Source organism: Mirounga leonina, unplaced genomic scaffold (genome assembly GCF_011800145.1).
Source record: "Mirounga leonina isolate KUSES-001 unplaced genomic scaffold, KU_Mleo_1.0 Mir_507, whole genome shotgun sequence".
In the NCBI taxonomy this organism is placed as follows: domain Eukaryota; kingdom Metazoa; phylum Chordata; class Mammalia; order Carnivora; family Phocidae; genus Mirounga; species Mirounga leonina.
The window spans coordinates 975,487-998,369 of NW_023270789.1; the positions used below are offsets into that span (position 1 = coordinate 975,487).

The window sequence follows — 22,883 nt, forward strand, 5'->3', positions numbered from 1 at the left end:
AATAGACTCTTAAATACAGAGAACAGACTGATGGTTGCCATAGGGGAGGTAGGTGGGGGGGACGGGTGAAGCAGGTAAAAGGGATAAAGAGTACACTTATCTTGAGCACTGAGAAATGTATAGAATTGCTGAATCATTATATTGTACACCTGAAACTAATGTAACACTGTACGTCATTATATTTCAATAAAAAAAGGAGCAGAAGAAAAAAATAGATAACTCACTTCTATAGCTCTTCTGGGCGAGAAAAGAAGAAAAACAAAGAAAAGAAAAAATTTAAAAAGTATTTTAAATAAGCAATTTCCATGTTCTTGGACATAACTCCTACTTACAATTCCCTGTTAGGTAAATCATAATGCATTTGTTTCCCACTATCCTCTGAAAGTTTTCTTTTTTCTACATCCTTCCTTCTCAATAGCCATTCTACAGCATGGAAGAGAATGGTTGAGTTTTGTCTCAGGTATAGTGGAACCAGAAGGGAAAAGAAAAGCGAGTTGGACTTTGTCTGACGTAATTCTTCATTGTGTTATAACAACACATCTAACTTTCCAGGCAGCACAGCAAGAACACTTAAGCAAAAAGGAAAAGAGCAAGAAATTTGAAGTTAGGCTCTTGGGATGGAGAAGTGCAGAACTTCTGCCTCCCGGACCCTGATGGTAGCATTCCTAATTGTTACATGTTTACTTTCTAAATCCCGGAGACCAGGAAATAGCTTCCTCATGCCAAGATTGCATTACAATCGGAAAATGTGGATGCTTAGTTACTTTGTTATTGAGGAATACTTGACCAGTACTCATTTGAGAAAGATCAAGAATTACTTAGAGGGGCGCCTGGGTGCCTCAGTCGGTTAAGCGGCTGCCTTCGGCTCAGGTCATGATCCCAGGGTCCTGGGATTGAGCCCCCCATTGGGCTCCCTGCTCAGCAGAAAGCCTGCTTCTCCCTTTCCCTCTGCCTGCCGCTCTGCCTACTTGTGCTATCTCTCTGTCAAATAAATAAATTTTAAAAAAACTTAAAAAAAAAAAAAGAATTACTAGAACCTACTAGACTAAGGAAGGCTTTATGAAATAATATCTGACCATCCCGGACCTATAAAATTTTCCCAGGCACACAGAGAGAAAAAGTATTGGTTAACCCTCATAGCTGGCCAAGATGAAAATCAGACATTGGACGCATTGGACAGCAGTCCATCAGTACTGTAGTCTGAGAATTCACAGCCATATCTCAGAGTTGTCGCATATGATGGTTGGCCATGTCATTCCATAGTCCTGACATCTTCTAGAAGTATGGCATATGTAAATTAAAATAAAATGAATATTTAATTTCATTTTTAGAATATTTAGGAGTATTTTGCAATTCCCCTGGAGCACTGCAGGCTCCTTGGATTGTTGCAAAGCCAGGGCTAGCAATCCCTGCTGGAGAAGGCAAAACTGGCATCAGCTGCTTCTGAGAAGTCTGGAATGGTATGAAATGGCACCAGGATGTGTCACTGTCACTTGTCTGATTTAATTTAAAAAATATCAATCAACAGTTGACTTCCTTAAGTAGGTACCTGAACCGTGTTATTGTTCCAAGATTTCTGGAAACTCTGCATCACCGATTCAGTGAAAGCAAGGCCCAAGTCCTCCCCTCACCTTAGCAATTCCAGCCATGGAAAGCCATCTGCCCCCTGGCTAAGCCCAGGACAGCTGAATGCTCTGTGCAACAAGTCACCACTCCTCCGTACCATTCCTGAGTCCCATCCCGACACTGATGTCCGCTTCGGTCTCCAAGTGACTGAGTGCAGGGGCAGTTTCTGCCGCAGTTGTGGGAAAGCAAAACTAAACATCTGCAACCCACTTCAGAGTTTTCAAAGCATTTTTCCCTCGCCTGTCCTGTGCTCTTTCTCCTACACAACCGCAAAGAAGAGGGCAACTCAAATATGGTTTCTGTTACGTACTCAGCCTGCATCCCTGCTCAGCCAGGGATGTCAGTCAAATCAGGCTGAGATGTCTTTGGTGAATATTTATTTGAGAATTGCCAGAACATTTTTTTTTGCTTCACAGTCATCAATTAAAATGGAGAACCATTTTTCAGCCTTCCCAAATGAGTGTGGCTTCAGATGTTTCAAAATTTGCCCAAACTAGCACCTACATCGTATACTGTTCAATTCAATGAAACAATTATTTATTAAGCACTCTCTGTATGCAGGGGGCGGGTGGGGGGGGAGAGGGAGGATGTCCCACTTGTCAGTTGTCATCCCTACTGAGCTCTAAGTGTGTGTAGTTCGGGAATTTTATGTCCAGTGTCTCAAGCAAGACCGGTTGCTGCTCTAGCAGGATCTGAGGGGTCCATGGAGCACGCAGACCGTCCAGAGATGGGATAGGGTGTGAAAGACCTTGTAAAATATGGGAGCACAGCGTGCCAACCAAGGGAGCACCAGGACGGGTGCTAACCCCATCTTGGGAGAAGAACATGTCTCATGTGGCTTGAATATAGATAGCCATCACATCTTCACAGTATGTTAAGGAGAAACATACTGTTTGAATTATAGAAAGTGGTGTGAAAGCATCCTGTCTGGAGAAGGCAGATGAAAGCATGCATATTTACCCCTTGGCTTTGTCTGTGTTCGCCGTAAGCCCCTCCCTTATCTCATCTTGGCCTTGACTCCTCGTGAGCCGCACAGGATATTGGCTCTAAATAGATTTCTGAGAAAGGTCTGAAAATGCTGTGTCATGCCAGGGCATGGGACACAGTGAGTGAAGGGACCAGGGGTGGACACCAGAACTGGGGGAAAGGGCATCCACAGAACAGCTGGCTCTGTTTAGCAAAATAGCCACGGCCAGGGACAGGCAAGCCCCCAGGGCCCAAAACTCGGTAACAATTGACCACTCAACTGAGATGTTAGTTTGGGGATTCTCTATTTGCCGTTCCATCCCCACTGATGCTGTCCTCCAGGCAGGGTTAGCTGCCCCCTCTGGGCCTCCACCAAAGCCCTGACTCCCCCCTGGTGGCACCTGCTTTCTGTGGGGCAATACTCTGCACTTATCACCCCTACTGAGCTCTAAGTGTGTGTAGTTCAGGAATTTTCTTTTATGTCCAGTGTCTGCCATAATGCCTGGTTCAAAGTAACTTTCAGAAAATATTTGTTTCTATTTTTAAAATTAAAAAAAACTGGAAATCCTCAAATTAAAGTAAAACATATGCACACACTTAGTCCCACTGCTTTTAAAAAAATTACATAAAGATGTAAATGTTCCCCTTTCACATCCTTCCTTTTTCCTTTGCTACAAGGGATATAACAATATATACAGTAAATGCTGGCTAAGTGAATTAATACATCAGTAAACAAATGAAGAAGCCAAGGGAAGGGATGTCAGAAGTCAAGTCAACAATCAGAAGGATCATCTCCCCCATCTCAAGATCCTTAAATTCATCACATCTGCACAGTACCTTCTGCCATGGTTCTGGGCAGTGGGACGCAGACATCTCTGGAGCCCATCACTCTGTCTACCATGGAGCCCACAGGGCAGAGAGATAGAAGAGCTAAGTACTTACTAGTCCAGACTCTCCTTTTTTTTTTTTTTTAAGATTTTATTTATTTATTTGACAGAGAGAGAGACAGCAAGAGAGGGGAACACAAGCAGGGGGAGTGGGAAAGGGAGAAGAAGGCTTCCCGCTGAGCAGGAGCCTGATGCGGGGCTCGATCCCAGGACCCTGAGATCATAACCTGAGCCGAAGGCAGATGCTTAACAACTGAGCCACCCAGGTGCCCCTAGACTCTCCTTCTAAGAACAGTTTGACCTCATTCACTTTCCTTCTTTGGATCTTACCTTCCTTCTCTGTAAACTGGGGAAACTCATACAACAAATATGTTACTAACCATCCACATTCTAAAATTTAGAGATACAGAATTAAAACAGACAAAATTCTCTGCTCTTGTGTGCTTACATTCTAGAGGAGGAGCAAATAAATTAAGTAGAATATGTTAGATGGTGATGGGGTTGAGGACTGGTGAGGAGACCAGTACGTCCCAGGGAGAGCAAGGTAAAGGGGAGGCAGTGTGGGAAGAGGCCAGAAAGGGAGGCTGGGTTGGAGAACGCAGACCATATGGGCCTTAGAGGTGTTGGTAAGGAGTTAGGATTTTTTCCACATGACAGGTAAAGCCACTGGAGGTTTTGAGCAGAGGGATGACCATAATCTGACATACATTTTAATGGGTTGCTGTGGCTGCTAATTAAGAATAGACTGAAGGGTTTAAGGAAGGAAGCAGGCAGAGGTGTTCATACCTTATTCTCTTTAACTTCACCTTTTGGTATGCCTTGTTCATGTGCATGCCATGCTTCCTTTGCAGTTATCCCTCCTGAGGGCACCCTGGTCCTCTTTCCAATTCAAAACTCCATTCAGTTCCTCCTTCCAGTGCTGCTCAGTCCTCACCTCAGAGCTGTAAGGGCACTCGGGGAATTTGTTTTCCTTTGGCCTCATCTCCAGATGAGGGAACTGGGACCCGGACCCGTAGGACGGCTGTCTGAGGTCATACAAAGAGCAAGGAGTAGAGCCAGGACTGCCCCGAAAGTCTGATTCAAAGGAAATGAAAAGGTCTTCTTGATACAAAAACGTTTTCCCCAAAATGCTTTTGCTGCTTGCAGTTTTCCTCATTAAATTGTGATCTTGAAGAGTGCAGAGAGTATCTTATTCAGCTTTGTATACTTGGCACCTAGCATGGTGCCTGGTACGTGATAGACCCCAATAAGTATTTGCTTATGTGTACATACCAGAATGTCAAGCCCTCGAGAGTCTGTGTTTATACATTATGAGCAGCATATCTCCCCACCCCACTGCAGCCCACTGCCCCACAGCATTAAATGTCAGACAACTGGAAAGGTCTAAGAATCTATGAGAGCTAAACCCATTGTTCTAGGAAATGAGGCCTTACTATTTTAACAAAAGGCGTGGCACTGGGATAGGGGTGGGATCTTCCTAACACAGTAAAAGGTTGGCGCTAGAGACCCCTTCTTTTTCCTTCCCTCTTTGATCTCCAAGCAATTCTAGGATAAGAAGAATAACCTAAGCTCTGAAGGGATGGTATTCTTCAAGGAGAAAGCCGTCCTATTTCGTGTGAACTTCTGGCCCTCGGCATGGAGGTCTTGCTCTTACTGAGGGGGTAACTGACAGTGACGAGGTAATTGCTAAGTGTAGCCAGGGCTGATGTAGGAGCTGTGCGTGCTGACTGGGAGACAGACCCTAAGAACTGCATCCTTGTTCTGTCAGCGACCCTGTGGACTCACACTGAGTCATCTAGTTGCTAATATATTTTTTTTAATGGGGGACTTGAGTTCACACTACCATGTGCATGCTCTAGAATGGCACCTCCCCTGTTGTGTTTTAACAAGTTGACAGGAAATCTTCCCTGCAGTACTCAGCTTCCCCAAGGTGGGATCCACATCTTTATCCTCCGTGGATCCCAGTATTTTAGACAGTCCCAGGTTAATAGTAGGTGGTCAATAAGCATGGGAAAGAATAAGGAAGGAAGGAAGGATGGGAGGTGGGGGGGTGGGGAAGGAGTAAGGATAGAATGCTGCCTTTCCAGGTCCTTCTCTCTAAATTTTCAGAGTGGGAACTAGGAAACTATAGTCAAGAAAAGAAGGCGATACCCATGGTAACTGTAGGATGCATCATATGTGGTGCCTGTGGTGACACAGATCACCTTTTTAGTGACTCAGTTTTATGGGCATGCAGTAAGCAGGCGGTAAATGATTTTTGAATGAGTAAATAGTGTGAACAGAGCAATGGCACCTTCGACCGGCAAACTTGAGAGCAACTGAACCTTTCTCCTCCCGTTCTTGCTCTACCTCCAGGCACTCTCCCCGAGCACTAGCTGCCAAACTGCCCCCCACCCCAGAGATGCAGGTGCTATTAGAAGATGCGTTATTCCACCTTTCCTTTGAATTCACTATCTAATGATTTCCTCACTAACAATCCGCTCTTCAAGTTAGTCACGTTTCAGTTCAATGCCTCCAACACCAGGTTATCCAAGACAGTTTCTGGGTCTTCCACACATGAACAGTGTGGAATAATAATTAATAGTTATAATAATTATTAGTAGTAGCATAGATTATTAATTAATAATAATTAATAGTTAAGGAATCACTGAGGTCCTGGCAGGATCATCTATCGAAACGGAAGCATGTTTCATCCCATCAGCCAAAGTACCGGGAGATCCTTAGTTAAAAATGAGGCCCCTGCGTGAGCATAAGCTTACTGAGTTAAGGGCTGGAAGGAGACTTGAGAATCAGCTGGTTCAACCACTCCCATCTTTTTTCACATAAAAAGCAGGCTGAGAGGTTAAGCGCTTTCCAGTGTCACTTTGCTAGTTATAGCAGAGTCAGAACTGGGCATAAAATCCAGTATTCTTTTCAGTACACTCATTCATTGCCTACTGGAACACAATTTCTTCTCGCTTGTTTTCCAGTGCTTTAACCCTCCTGATGGAAGTTCATCTTCTTAGATGCAAAACCGATACGGACAGATCCTTGAGAAGAGATGCTGGCAAACAGAGAGCTTGATGATAAATAGGGAGATGATGCAAGCACGAGGGCTGAATCCAGAAATAAATCATACCTTCACATAGTGTTTACAGAAATTGCGTTTTGAATAATTTCCATAGAAATTATTTTACCCACCACAGGAATGTTTCTCCCTCCCACAGGGATTCGACCGAACAGAAAGAGCAGCAGAATGGAGGAAAAGCAGTAATTTAGATTTATATATAAAACATTAGTTGGAACCTAAGTAATAACCCTCAACTAATCAGAATATTTTATGCATTCTGCTTTTTAGTGGAAAGAGCAAACCACAAGAAAGCAGGCATATATCAGAGATTTTTAAAAATGCTTCTAGGGCTTATTTTAGGCTTTAATTTTTTCCCCCTAATTCCCTGTGCTATCTTTAAAATATCCCACTGCACACCTCCCTCTTCCTCCTCACATGTGTTTATTTGTCCATTTAATCAATCTGCCAATATTTATTGAGGCCTCCTCTGATGTCCCAAGTAGTCTGCTAGGTCAGGGATGAAAACACAGTCTTGCCTTCAAATGCAATGCCTGGTTAGAAAGCTATCCTAATAAGATTTAGATTTTTATCTTTTTTTCAGAGTTGGATTTCTAGTTTTGTAGATGGATAGTAGCTCTGTACTGAATATTTCCATTTGGCCTTCCAGATCCTGTTACCATTTTGCAGCCTGTTCTGGGCTTGTGGGAGATGGCGGGTGAGGGAGGGAGAAGGACTGACCTTTATGGACCAGATAAATCATGTTACTTTGGGAGGAACCAAAAGACCAGATCAGGGGATGGGAGAGGAGGGAGGCAGGGCTATTGCCCCTATGCCATCACCCCCCTCACCGCATTCCCCACACCTCCCAGGCTATAGGTGGATATTGGCTACCTTCCTCTCCTAAGATCACAGCACCTGCTGGATAACCCTCTCCTCGAACTCTTGGGTTAGCAGCTGTCATATAAATCACTGTGATTGCCAATTACAAAATAATGAGTGTATTTCTGAGAAATAACAAAAATAATATGATTGGGAACTAAGTGAACTGCCACCTAAAGCAGCTAGAAAGAATGAAAATGGGTCAGGATATTCTTCTTGCTTACCCTTTGAAAAGCTATGTGGAGGGGGGCCTGGGTGACTCAGTCACTCAAGTGTCCAACTCTTGATTTTGGCTCAGGTCATCATCTCAAGAACTGTGAGATCAAGCCCCATGTTGGGCTCCACACTGAGCGTGAAGCCTGCTTATGATTCTCTCTCCCTGTCCCTCTGTCCCTCCCCACACTCGTGCATGCTCTCTCTCTCTAAAAAAAAAAAAAAAGATATGTGGAGAGCCATTTCATGGTCACAGTTAGGTGAGAAAAGTTTCATATTCCGTTTTTCATAAACCTAACCCGGCTGTGACAGGATGACAAGTAGGACCCATTTTATTTGATGGAGAGTAGCTGCCTGGAGCAGTCTTGGGAAAATTTTGAGGCCCATTCTCAATATCTGCATGTCACTTTCTGCCATGGACATGGGGTCAGGGGATGTGCTCTGAAATGTGGATCCTGACTTTAATACCTATGTCTCCATCTCTAAATGAATCTAATTTGAGAGAAAACAGAAACTAGTTCCTAGAACCACAAGAGTTACAATGTATCTCCTCTGGCCCTCCTATTCTAATTTTTTTGAGTATAGTTGACACACAATGCTATATGGGTTTCAGGTGTACAACAGAGTGATTGAACTTCTCTATATACTATGTTATGCTCATCACAAGTTTAGCTACCATCTGTAAGCACACAACATTACTACAATATCATTGATTATATTCCCTATGCTGTGCTTTTATTTCCTTGACTCATTCATGCTATAACTGGAAGCCTAGATCTCCCACTCCCATTTACCCATTTTGCCCATCCCCCAACCCTTTTCCCCTCTGGCAACTGTCAGTTTGTTATCTGTATTTATAGGTCTGATTCTGCTTTTTGCTTATTCATTTGATTATTTAGATTCTACATGAGTGAAATCATATGGTATTTGTCTTTCTCAGTCTGACTCATTTCACTTAACATAATACTTTCTTAGGTCCATCCATGCTGTCTCAAATGGCACAATCTCATCCTTTTTTATGGCTGCATAATATTCCTGTGTCTGTGTGTATGCGTGATATCTTCCTTATCCACTTGTCTGTTGGGTGACACTTAGGTTGCTTCCATATCTTGGCTATTATAAATAATACTACAATAAACATAGGGGTGCAGATGATCTTTTCAAATTAGTGTTTTCATTTTCTTTGTATTTTTACTATTTTTTACTCACTTTCAGATATGAAAAAAGAGGCACATGAAGGTTAAATGGTTCACTGAGATCACTAATGTGGCCAGCATACAAATTTTCTCTGAGTTCATGCTCACTTCTACTTATTAAGGACAAAAAGTGAAGAAAATCACAGATGACTGCAACTGTCGGTTGGTGTTGGAAAAGTCCAACAGAATCTAACTGGTTAGGATGGGATTTGACTGAGACAATGAGGTTAACACTCTTGTTTCAGAGAGATCAATATTTTCATGTTGTTTTTTAAGAAAGATCAAAATCTAAGCATTGTGTCTCATTTCCAGTTGTTCCTAGCATCACACCACAGAGATAGAGTGTGGGAAGGGACCTAATGGAATTTGATTACACAGACAAAATAGAAAGAAGCCTATCTAGAAGACACTCCAAGAAACTTAGTTGAGACCTAGTTCTTTTTGTAAAACATAAACTCAGAAGTGGAATGCCTGTTCACCCATTATGAAGTAGCTGGGAGCAAAGGGTGGTGATTTAAAAACAGAATGAGTGTGCAGGTAACATGTAGATTTTGTCTCCACGGCCACACCTTCTGGAACAGATATGGCACACAAAGAGAGACAAGTAAAATGTTCTTCCGAAACTTTAATTTGCTAATTTCTAAGCTCCATTTCTTCCATGGAACTTGTGTCCTAAGACTGAGGGTGAACAATGGGGATAGAGAATACTGAAAGTAGTCTCCTACATTTCTAGAAAATTATTTTCCCCATTCTGGATCATACTTAATGGGAGCAATTCTCGGTCTTCTTTGAAGACCTGTACTCTGATGTTGAAACAGCAGTAAAAAAAAAAAAAGTATATAGAGAAAAGATTAAATATGAACAGGAGTTCCTGGGCCTTCAGCATTCCCATATAATCAATCCGCTTCCCGGTACCCCATGCTAAGGATTCTACAAGTAATGGAGTCATTTCTCTGAAGAGCAACGCATGCAAATTATACTTATGTCTGCTCTCTCTGCACCCTTCTCACCTTCTCCCACCCCCAACTGTGAAGTGGGAAAGACAGTACTTAAGGTAAAAAGTTGAATCTGGAAGAAACTATGGCCTTGGCCCTTAATTTTAAGGAAAAGATGCTCTGAGAAAAATTCTATTTTGCTAACCACATCACGCAGCCTCGCCTTTAATTTTGCTAGATGGCATCTTCCAGGAAAAGTGATAGTAATGCCTCCCTTAAACCCTCTAAGCCCCTCTCCCAAAGACCAGATAGGCCTCCTGCTTATTATTCTCACACAAAGAAGATGGTATAATATGCACTTCCCCAAAAACTGCTAGGGAAAGACAGCATCTTTTAATGTTAGGGGTGGAGAGATGAGTACATCAACCCTTTAAAAATCAGTCATTTAGTTGCCTTGACTTGGAAGCATGACACAAATATGTGCCTTTAGGTGAAACCTTGCCCTTGGATCAGCCCTAGCCTTACCTACTTCACTTTATAGTGGTGTCACTTAACGTAGAGTCCTTGTCTGGAGATTATAATTCTTTCTATCCTGCTCTTATTGTGTGATTTTTGTCAAGGTACTTAGTATCTTTGGATGACTTTCATTGCTTTATAAAACGAGGGGCAGAACTAGAATTAAGCCAAAGGTGGGGAGGAGAAAGAAACAATCTCCCAGTTATTATTATGGTTTCCTGCATACTTTAATGACACTCGGAAGTGATCTCACTCAAAGGTGGACTCTGTCTTTGATTTAGGTCCTTAGAATTGAGTCCAGCATAAGATAGCATGGCTCTATCCCAAATTATGAAGAGAAAGGTTTACCTCCACTATGGAATCTCTTCCTCTATATTTGAAAAACATATTCAATATAGAGGAAAGGTCAGAGGTGAATGGGTTTTGCTTTAAGTAGTTTTGAACATAGATGCCATCTAGTCTTTGCAGTCTGCAAAATTCTTCCTTAAGTGAATAAATGTGTAGGGCAACTCTCCATTACCTTGATCAGCATCTAATACCAACCTGACACTTAGAATTAAATTAGAGAAACAAAATTAGATACTTTGAGACTTGAGGGCTGATTATACTACTAGAGCTAAGAGTGGATTTAAACTCTTTCCTTATCCCATTTAAATCTAACTAGATATAAACTCTCCATTACCAAGGAATAAAGGTGTGTCTGCAGAGGTGGAGGTTCCCCTTGATGTTCCTGGACAAGGAAACCTAATCCTTTCTTCTGACACACATGGTTGCAATAGAAAGCGTTCCCCAACTGCCAGTCTGGTTTTAATCTATTGTTTCAAGCAAGATGGGATTTGCAGGGAATGTTAAGGAAAGAGCAAAATTACCAGAACTTAATATAAAATAAAAGTGTTGATGAGAAATCAAATTTTAAACAAGTTTTCAAAATTGTAAGCACGAACATCTGTAGACATACAGTGCATGCCGTAAGTATAGTACTATACAGGTTTTTAAATTGTATCTAAAGTCTGCTTTAAGTACAACATTTATATCTCATTTTACTAAAGTTCGTTGGCTTACCAAATAATAGCAGTGGTGAAAGATTGCCAATAAATACAGTGATGTTTCACTTAAAAACACTTGGAAATGAAATATTCCACAAGAGAACTTCTCATGTAACCAAACTATTCCTGCGTTATGCAAACTTTTAAAATGTTAATCACTTTATATGCAAACATTTCAAAAGTGTATTATACAATTTTTCATTAAAAGATACCCTGAATAACACATTTTTCCTGAAGATTCAGGATTAACATTTATACTCGTTAAAATATGCTGACTGTAGTGCACTTCTTAGAAGAGCAGAAGACGGTGAGCTTACACAATGGTGAGCTTTTTCATGATATTTTCCCAATGCCAAAAGGTTTCAGAATGCCATTGTAAAAAAGTACAAAGGCAGACGAAACTAGCTTGCTTTAAATAAGTCTAGCGACTTTTCAGTCAGCTTTCTCCTGGATGTTAAAAACATACCAACTCTGACAATTAGTTACATACTTTGTCAAAATAAAATTTAGATTTAAAAGATGTGCCTGCTCTGTGCAAAGTACTATACTAGGTGCTGGGAGAAGAAATACAAAATAGTCCTTGTCCAAGGAGCAACCTGGCTGGCTGAGTGATGCTCGAGTCATCAAGTCACCACCATGATGGGAAACAATTTCTTACTTCTAAGTTTGAAAATAATGTACTTTAAAAAGTACAGATATTGAAGTTGTTCCACTTGTGCTCGGATATACCTTCTTCAATGGGAGTATGCCTTGGAAATATCTCCCATGTAAATATTATCAGTCACGTGAGTCATTGTAGATAAAAGACTAAAATTACTGCTTGAGGAAATAAAATAGGCAGGCCTGTGACAGCTTTCTGCTGTAACCCTCCTTTTATTGCTAGGTTTTATCTTATAATCCAGATGGCTAAGCATGTCAGAAGTGTAACCTTACTAATTCCTAGGGTCATTTAATTTAATTAATAACATATCTGTAAAACACTGTATTTTGATGCTTTGCTGTATATATGAGTACAAAATATTTAGGCATGTTTACAAGGGATACTGTGCATCTTTATAATGATCAATTATCACTTCTACTGGCAAGGCCTCTTAGCTGGGTTTCAGTAAAGACCAAATTTTTGAGGTTTTAAATATCTTTGGACCACTTTTTTTTTTATTCTTATGTTAATCCCCATACATTACATCATTAGTTTTAGATGAAGTGTTCCATGATTCATTGTGCACAACACCCAGTGCTCCATGCAGAACGTGCCCTCCTCAATACCCACCACCAGGCTAACCCATCCTCCCACCCCCCTCCCCTCTAGAACCCTCAGTTTGTTTTTCAGAGTCCATCGTCTCTCATGGTTCGTCTTTGGACCACTTCTATTCCACAGATTCTACCTAGTGGTCTCAAAGAGTTCCTAACTTTCAATTACCATGCGTTTTGTAATTTGGATCGCTCTCCTGGGCTCCAGACCTACTTAATGGTCATCACATTTGGAACTACAGCACACCCCTCAAATTTACGAGACAAAACCAAACTCGACTGATTTGTTGAAGAATAACAGTTGATTTTCTTAGGTTTTTTTTTTTTTTTTTGGCCTTCATCCTTCTAATTGCTTCCGTTTATTTCTACATTACACCAATTGCGCTTTAATTTCACCAGTAAAAAGAACCACTCTTAAGAGATTTTAATGTACGGTTTTAATTCACAAACTTTGTCTTAACCTGTTAGGATTTCAGTTGCTTTAAGAGTATGGGGATCCTTATTCCATTTATCTCTACCTCTCCCTGTGGAAATGTGGTAATTTTCAGTATTTGTTCAATGGATAAACACAAAAAAACACATAAAGGAATTCTGACTAATCTCTTCCTGTTACATGTTTACTGATAGGTTCTTTTCTGTCTGGGAGCTTTCTGAGCACATTAACAGAAGCAGAAGTACAGTGTTAACTCTTCTCATAATTTAACCCAAAATGCGAACAATTTCTTCTATCAAGTGTCACCCTCTGAAGCCTGCCTTGGATCAGGCTTAAGCGCCACAATCTTAACCACCACTCTTCCCCAATCTTGGGGTTTGCTTCTATAACACCTAAAACAGCGCATCATTTATTTGCCTGCTCTGCACTAGGCCGTATAAGATAGGCGTCTTTGTACCTTCAGCCCCTAGCAGATGGTAGGGTTTAACAAACCCAGATCGATTGTAGATCGAATGAATTAATGAGGCCACCTAAGTCTCAAAGGACCACTTACTGGGTAGGCCCCATTCCTAGAGACTTCTTAAAAGCTGCCTCTGGACGGCTAGGATCCGAAAGACAATTTACTTGACTTTCTTCCGGTCTAAAACGCGGCTACCAATATCCCCGAAAGAGATTCTCCCACCCGGAAGTCTCCGCAAAGACTAGGTGTCCAGGGGAAACACTAAAGCCAAGCCCCACCCCGTTCCTGTCCCCACCTGCTCTGCAAAGACCGGACTCCCGCACGCAGCTGCACAGAGGCAGGCCCGGAAGACAAGGGCGCTTACGCAGCAAGCAAAACAGCTACGACTCAGGGACTGGCTCTCTGGGCAGACGTCACTCAAGTCAATTCGGCTCCGCCTCCCTCAAGATGGCGATGCGCTCAATGCGGAAGGCGCGTGGGTGCTGGAGCTGCATCCGGGCACTTCATAAAGGACCCGAAGCTGGTCAGACTCCCCAGGTAACCACAGTTGGCCTTTCTCCCGCCAGCTTCCCATCCCGCTAGGTCCGTCTCGTCTCCCCCTCCCTCCATTGGTTTCTCTCTTCCCGTTTTCTCTGGAGAATACCGAGTCGTCTCTCTCCTCAAGTCTCCTAAGACTGCCTCCCTACTCGGAACGTAGCGACGTTGCAAGGATGCGCGATGATGTCACGCGCCGTGGTGGGAGGAGCGCATCTCCGCTTGCCCACTTGGCCTCGGCCCCTTTCCCTGAGAGCGGGGCACCGCTGCTGTTGCCAGGCAACGCGGGAAGCCAAGTCAGGTGTGAAGTTACCCCATCAGAGAGGGCCGGTCTTCCCCGGGCTGCCCGCCTTCTCGTGGTCCCATTACTATTTCGCCCTCCTTTCCGAGGGGCCCGCGGAGAAATCGGAGAGGAGGTCTTGTGAGGAATTGGACGATTTAAGTACGAGCAGCCACTTGACATCCTCATTCTGGCAGGGCGGCACTTCAGTGTCAAGTGTCAGTGAGTCTTACACTCTGGTTCCTCATTCCCCGAGGTAGACCTGCATAGACCTCCCTCTGTGAGGGAATTGCAGCAAGTTGCCAAAATGCGTCGTCCTGTCCTGCGCCTGGCAGCACTGCTGTCACCGTTACCGTGTCGTGCTGGGAGCGTGGGCACTGGCTTCAAAATTTAGAATTTTACCCCCGTCAGTATTTGGAATTTTACCCCCATGGTAAAAATACCACCTTCGAGTCATTTAGATACTTACTTCACTCATTCAGACATTTACTTTTAAATGTCTTCCAAGTGCGATCTTGGTGGTAGGCACTTTGTTGTGCGTCTCTTGGGACGTATCTTCAGGGAATTACGAAGAAACTTAAGATTCTGTGATTACTAGGTGATTTCTTGGCATCCTTGCATATTCGTGGTCAAAATGCATAGGTGTGAGGATTTTGTGTGGTAACTGGTATATTGGAAAGAGCACTAGACTTGAAATTAGGAAATCAAAGGTCAAGAGATTGCCTGACACTTCCTAGCTGTGTGACATGGCAAGTCAATCTCACCGGATTTATTTTCTTTGGCAAAATGGGTGGAGGAAGGGTGGGATTGCTTGACCCATTAATGTTCCTTCAAGCTTTCGAAAATCTATGGCTCCATGAAGCCAAAGTAAAGCAATGAGATTAATTATGAAAACCAAGATTTGAGTTTATCTTGTTTTTCCTGTCATCTCATAAATTACTTAATGCTCTGTACTTAAGTTTTCCTCATTGATATGGGCCTCACAAGATTCATTTAAGGGTAAAGGAAATACCAGAGAACTCTTTGTCAACAAAACAGCTACTTAAATGTTATTTTAAATTTTAGGCATCAATGTTAGGTAAGAATTGATTCGAAATTAGATAAATCCATTCAATACTCCTCTTTTTGAAGTTTGAAGGTTTGATTCTGCAGAACCAGAATTGGTTGTTTACTATTTTATAGCTAGATAATAGCATATTAAAACCTGTGGTACCAAGGTAACTAAACCTTAGATCCAAACTTCCTCTCTTTCCAAACCTAAGAGGTGAGGATATCATAAGAAATAGAAAATCAAAGAGAAAAGGAAAATAAGCTAGAGCCCACTAATGATTACCCAGGGAATTTTAGGGCACTAAATTATTATAAATGCTAAGAAAAAATGTCTTAAACCTCTGGTATTGTTTCAGTGGAATTAATGAATATGGGTATCTTAAGGTTAATCAACTGCTAATCTAGACAGTTTCAAAATGTAGAATTTCCAGAACAGATTAGTGTTTCCAAAACTTTAATTTATCTTTGAGTAGAATAGGGATTAAATATAAGCGAGAGCATTTCTTTTAAAGTATAAATCTACATGTAATTTTCAGTCATTAAATATGATGGTTTGAAAGACAAATACAGTCTTTTGAAAGAGCAACTGAGAAAAGATACAGAATTGTTTTCATAGTGTAATTATAATATTGTTTATAAATAAATATTTATATAAATATATGCACACAAAAAAAGACTGGAAGGAAACAACCAGCCTTAACTTTTTTTGTTTTGCTTTGGTCTTCCTGAATAGTGGATTAAAAGTCACTTAAATTTTCTTCTTTAAGCTTTCTGTATTTTCCACATGTTCAAAATTGAAGATATATCACTTTTAGACCCAGAATAAAGTGTTAAAGCACAAATCTCCATATAAATGCATAGTCATTAATAGCATCTGTGATATTTTAGATCTCTAAAGACCTAAAAAGATACTTGTCCCACAGTGTTATTATTAAAATGGCCTTAGAAAAGGACTAGAAATTTATGGGCACTTTTCGTGTATGTATTGTCTTTTTCTCTTGAAAAGTTTCCTTTGAAGTCAAAGCGATTTTTGTGAACAGATGCAGATATATGTGAAGGAAGAATTGGATTCTTAAACCAGATGCATTAGACGTTTTTATGATATCTCATAACTTTTGTAGAAAACAAAAATTATTTTGCAAGAGTATAGTCTAACAGAAAATACAATTTTATCATATGGATAATTCTATCAAAAACTAAGAAATAGACAAGTTGCTTGTTACTAGTTTGGTTACACAGTTACTCCCTGAGGTGAGAGGCAAAAGTGGGTGGGCCAAAGCGGTGCTGTGTTGGAAACTATGACTGATAAAAGTATTGTGATTCCTAGGTTGTTTTAATGTTTTCTTTAAAAAAAAAATCTTGAGTAATAAGGTTGGCATTGAGGACCTTTAGTTATCTCAAAGGCAGGCTTTTGCCCCTCAAGGCTAGAGATGGGTTCAAGTTTAAAATAAAAAATAGAGAGAAATCAGGAATGACAGTGTTTCAAGCTGTACTCATTGTGAGCTGTCTACAATTTATGTGAAAGCGGTTTATTTTGCCAGGTGTTACCTCGCAAAAAACTGTTGACATTTGACAAGATGAGAGTAGTCACAGAGTCAGAGGAATGAAGATTTGACATGCTACATTTAAATACTGATGGCATTAGGTAAATTTAAGCCTGTCATCGTTGGCCAAACATAGAATCCACCCTTCTTGAAGCCCTAACTTATGATGGTGTTGTACCAAGAGTGAAATATTGATGGTTAGTAGACTTTTGCAAGAATATTTGTAATTATTCAGTGTAAAATGTCCACATTATATTGCAGTTGAACAACACACTTCACAGTTAGCTGTCCCAAGCTGGGTGTGGCCAGTATTTACATACTGTTCCCAATGTTAATGGCTACCAAGTTTAGCCGTAGATGAAGGAATCATCCCTGCAAAAACAAAACAAAAACAAAACAAAACTAGGCAGTGTATTAAATTATTGTTCTTGTATTCAGTTCTCATGACTAGGCTTTTCAAACAATTGCTCCTTTTTTTAACTTCTTTTCTTTTAAAATAATTTCAGATTTACCAAGTTTGCAAAATTAGTACACAGTTTTCCTGTACATCCTTCACCAAGCTTCCTTTTACATAATCATAATACAATGATCTAAGCCAAGAAATAAATTTGGTACAATACTAGCTAAAGACCCATTTCAAGTTTCACCAGTTTGTCCAGTAGTCTCTTACTGGTCTGGGATCAAATCCAGGATCCCATGTTGCATTTAACCGTCGTGTCTCCTCCAATTTATGGCACTTTCAGTCTTTCATGACCTTGGCGCTTTTGAAGAGGATTGGTTAATTATTTACTAGAATGTCTCTCAATTTGGGTTTGTCTGATGTTTTCTCGTTATTAGGTTATGGATTTTGGCAAGAATACCACCAAAGAGAGACTAGACTGTTCATAACAAGGCCTTAAGGCAGGTATCAGCACCTGATTTTAAATCATGAGGAAGCTGACTTTAGTTAAGTAACTAGCCTAAAATCACAACGCTAATTAATTGTGGAATTAGGATGATAAAATTTACTATTGGGATTTCCTTCCCTATTTTGCAATTAATATTTGTTGTTGTAGGTTTCTGTGATCTTAATGACATTAAAATGGGGAAGTGTTCCCAGTGACTTTTCCCTTAGCTTGTCTCTGCTATGTATTGTCCATCCAACTTGCACCAAGAGCTAATCAGCATGGAGAGCTATCAGGAGCTTCTATAGCCATCATTTTGCAAGACAATAACTGGGCTGGTTTGAGGGGGCTATTTCATCTCTGTGCTTCTCTTAAATGGTGTTGCATGGACCCACTCGAACGCCCCTTTTAAGCTCAATCAGCCTAGGAGCCCATTCACTTAAAATCCTCTTTAGATTGGTTTTCCTTGAGAACTGACTTAGCTTATTAGAAATAATAATTTTTAAAACTATATTTGAGTAGATAATGGAAACTACTGATGGTAACTGATGAAAATATAGAGGAAGGAACAGTAAGTAGAAGCTGAGGATTTTTGCTAGTAACTATTCTGGCATCCGTAGCCAGGAAATGCTAAAGAGAGTAAGGCTGCTCCCTGAGATCCTTTCTCAGTCTACCCGTTGCATGGCTGCAGGTTACAGAAGAACTATCTGCAGAGCCTTACACAAGTATGTAGATTTAAGCCTATATCCATACATAACCCTGTCTTTCAGAAAAGGAACGGACATTTAGCTAGCACCTTCTATGTGCTAAGGCCCAGTGCTATGTGCTATACACACTTTATCTTATTTTCTTCTCACAACAGTCCTGTAAATATTATTCTACCCATCTTATAAAAGAGGAAACTAAGGCTCAGAAAGATTAAGTAACTTTCCTAAGTCAAAGCTAGTAAATGGCGGTACCGGGATTCAAATTCAGCTTCATCTGTGCTTTTTCCACCTGACCAGTGGTCTTCTCTTACCAAATAAAATCTTGTCTCAATCAATGTTAATGATAAAACATAAAAGCAGAGCTTTTCTGATTTCAGGAATAGAGGAGTAGCTAGAGCCCTGCCTGCTTGACCTCGCCGCCCCCACTCCCCCATACCACCCTCCCTCCACACACAAACAGTGGGCCAAGAGATGGTGCCACACAATCTTAAATTTCTTATGATAACATTTGAAAAATACTTCAGCTTCCTAACATATCCAAGTAAGTTTGTTGGCTGAGGACCACATATGATGGATGAATTATGTTCGAGGAGCTGCCCTGAAAATAAGTAGTTGGAGAGTATTCACTTTGATATGTGTGTATTTTTTCAATAAAATGCAACGTATGTTCTATTTCTCTTAAGCTGCACAAGCACTGAAGATAATAGTCAATTTTCCTTCTTTCCTTCTCTCTTTCTAAATACAGCTTACTTCTGCATAATATGCTCATCTTTGTGCACAAAATTGGCTAAGGAACTGCCTTTTGACTGGTTCTGTGGATTCCCTCAGTCATTATTACAACTAACCCAGCCTCTAGCCTCCTCATAAAGAACACTTATCCAGTTCTGCTCTTGATTCCATTCTACCGCACCCCTCAGGGTTCAGGAATTTCTCTTTTCGAGACTGCAACATGAGGCCTAAGGCTTCTTCTTGAATTTCCACAGGAGCCATTTACTCATGGAGGTTGGAAACTGCTCTGCAGGGTGAGACACTAGATGCAGAGAGATAATTTATAGGCACAGAGGTGCTACAGGGACTCCAGCTTGACTTAATTTAACTCTGCTCCAGCATTTACGGTTTTCTCTATATATCATTTCTTAGCAATACCGTATCTTTTATTCCCAGTAGGAGGCATAACACTTTCTTAACGTCCCTGCTTACTGAATGAGTCAAGGTTATATCAAGGTCTTCACACTACCCTGACATCTAAGTTCTATTGGGCGTCTAGCCATTTATCAAAATTCATCTACAGCTTTCTTTTTTCATGGCACACAGTCATGCTGGCATCTATTGAACCTACTTCTGGTTGGCTAAGGAACTGCCTTTTGAGTGCCCCCTTGGTCTCCTTAAAGGCAAAGTTAAGCCACCCTGATTTCTAACCGATGGAGATGCTCACAGCTTCTGCTTCTCAATCCTTTGCCCTCTAGGCCAGCACACCAGCTAGCATGCAGGTCTGTCAGTTTCTCCTTTGCATTCCTGTCCTGATGTTCTGGCTGGGACTCACTATAGGGCTGGGCAAGTCCACTGTTGACAGAGTCTTGAATGAATGTCTTTGGTTCCACTGCTTCTTATCCCAGGTTTTTAAGATGATAGTTGTAGATTTTTCATTAAGGGTATTTGAAAGCATAACATAAAATAACAAATCTCACCTTACAAAACATTTTCAAGTAGAATCTGTTATTTTCTATAATATTCTAATGTTCTAATATAACACTTTGTAATCTCCAAAATGCTTCACATATTCTTTTAATCTTGAGTGCAGCATACCAAGTTTCACTATTTAGTCATCTAAAATTTTGACTCACTGATTACATTCTCATTGTGTCTTCCAGTTTTTTTAACCAGTTGTAATGATGACGAATCTAAGTAAACATCAGTATTCTTTAAAGTTTTAGTTCAATGGATGTTATTTTCATGTTTGTATTGAAATCATTTAGTGTTATTATAAACACAATTGTTATTATAAACACAATAATGATGGAAGAGGTGATACCAGCACATATTTATGCTTACCATGTACCAAGCATGGTCTTAAGCACTTGACATGCATTAGCTTATTTAATCATCACAACGCAATGAGGTTTGTGCCAATATGAACTCCATTTTGTTGATTAGAATAGTAAGAGGTTAAATGACTCACCCAAGGTCACATAGCTAGCAAATGTTAGAGCCAAGATATAAACCCTGGGAGCCTGATTCCAAAGTCTATACCCTAACTGTAGTAAAATGCCATTAAATTCTGAAACAAATTACCCATGATAATATGCCGATAACTGCCTTGCAACTTTTAAATCCGTTCCATGAAAGCCACTTATGTATCTTGCCATGGTGACATGCAGAGTAGAAATTATAAATCATCCTTTGTTGTCACTGTTCCTACCCTCTTGTTTGGCTCGATGAATTATGAAGAAGGAGCAAAGCTGTCTTGTAAATTTATCTCCATGTCTCTATTTGGCTACTGCCGCTAGGATTACTGTGTGTAAAATAAGGGCTTTAAATGCATGAGTCCCAAGGTGCATGTAGGAAGTTCTGTTTACACACAGTCTATAGCTAAAAGGTCAACCTGTGCACAGCCCTGCAGTCAGAGGGGAGGTGGTGAGTGCTGAAGCTGATGGATGACCAAGGGACCACTATCTAGGGTCTAGTTGGGATTTATGGCAAGAGTACTTTCTTCAAAAGTAGCAGAGGTGCAAAGTGGGAAAATGGGAGAGATGAAAGTAATTAGTGTTGTGGGCCATTTCTGCAAGTGATAAGTGAGAATTTATGCTAAAAGATCCTCATTCCAAAGAGTTTTTAAAGGGGTCTCTAATTCAGTAATTGAATTAAAGTGAATTGTTTCCCCTTAGTACATCAGTTAGGATGCTGTTAAGGCTTTAAAATGAGCAACATTGAACAGAATTTATTTTATATACCAAATAAAGGGCTCCTCATGACCTTTTCCTAATACTCCCCATGAACAAAGACTGCATGGGCCATTCTACTTTATAGTCATTCAGGCCCACACTTTCCTCACTATGTTACCTTGGGCCCCTTTTAGGAAGTGGGAAAATGTAATGGAAAAGGTATATGGAGCTGTTTACTCAAATCCCTGATTTGGATTCCTGTCCTCCCATGGGGAGAATGGGCTAAGCAGCCAGTTCATAAATTTGCTGGAAGAGAGAAGAGGTCTCTTGAGAGGGGGTTAAGTGTGCAGGATGAGAGTGGAGTCCCAAGGGAGATGTTAAGGACCAGACTATGTGGAGCCCTTGCCAGTTCTGGGGAGAGAGCCAGCTTGGCCCTCTGTGGATACTAGTTACCTGCCCATCTTGGTTGTGAAGGAAAATCCTTCTCTGCAGCAGGCAACTTTGGCTTCTCCAATGGCTGGCAACTTTCCAGCCACCCCCATGCCACCAAGCTGTGAAATGCAGTAACCTAGAGAAGCAAGTGTCTAGAGAATAAGCAATCACATGAACATTATACTTGTCATTTTAAAGTTTACTGGCCCCTTCCTAAGAGGAAGTGTGATAAAGCAGAAGGTACATGACTCTTGGGATCAGTTAGGCCTGGTTGTACCAGCTGTGTGATGCCAGGCAAGTTATCTGACCTCACTAAACTTTAGTTTTCTCATCTGTAAGGTATTCATAATAATGCCTTGTAGGAATATGTGGATTCAAGATCCTGCCATATATATATGGCTCTTCCCAAAAGTCCTTTTGCCAGTGCATAGCACCTAGTGGGTCCTTCATGCTGGATGATGATTATTTCTTCAATAACATATATTTCTACTCAGTGAACTTTCTCTCCTCTACTCTTATCAATCTTCATAATCTTTGATTCCCCCATCACCACACTTTCCTACCCTTCTATCCCCCCCTCCCCAAAATCAGTCTCATCAGATTAATCCCCTTAAAGCAGCACTCTAATTATGGTTTTCCCCTTGCTCAGCAACCTTCGGGGGCCTCTGAGGAAATGTAGTCCCCTTAGAGCTCTACATTCAAGACTTTCCACAGTCTGGATCCAAAACATTTCTCTAGGCAATTGCTATCTTACATGGATCCTTTGCCTTGGTGTTCATAGCATTTCCAAGTTTGCTCAGAGCTCTTCCCTTTTACCTCTTTGTTAATGCCACTGTCTCTTCTTGGAAAGGACTTTTTTCCCATTCTTATTTATCTGTATTCCACCATTTTAAAAAAATGAAACAAAAACACACAATTCCGGACTTCAAGTTATATTACAAAGCTATAGTGATCAAGAAAGTGTGGTACTGGCACAAAAATAGACACATAGATCAATGGAACAGAATAGAAAACCCAGAAATGAATCCACAACTCTATGGTCACTTAATCTTTGACAAAGCAGGAAAGAACATCCAATGGAAAAAAGACCATCTCTTCAACAAATGGTGCTGG

The 22,883-nt window shown here is 40.9% G+C and overlaps 1 protein-coding gene across 1 annotated transcript in view; it reads left to right on the plus strand.

Annotated features, from left to right (window-relative positions):
• Positions 1-13,904: 13,904 nt before the first annotated feature.
• Positions 13,905-22,883, plus strand: part of WARS2 (tryptophanyl tRNA synthetase 2, mitochondrial) — a 95,160-nt gene continuing 86,181 nt past the window's right edge. The window contains exon 1 of the mRNA XM_034990175.1: positions 13,905-13,994. Within this exon, the coding sequence (XP_034846066.1) occupies positions 13,905-13,994 (90 nt within the window). The remainder of the gene's footprint in view (positions 13,995-22,883) is intronic.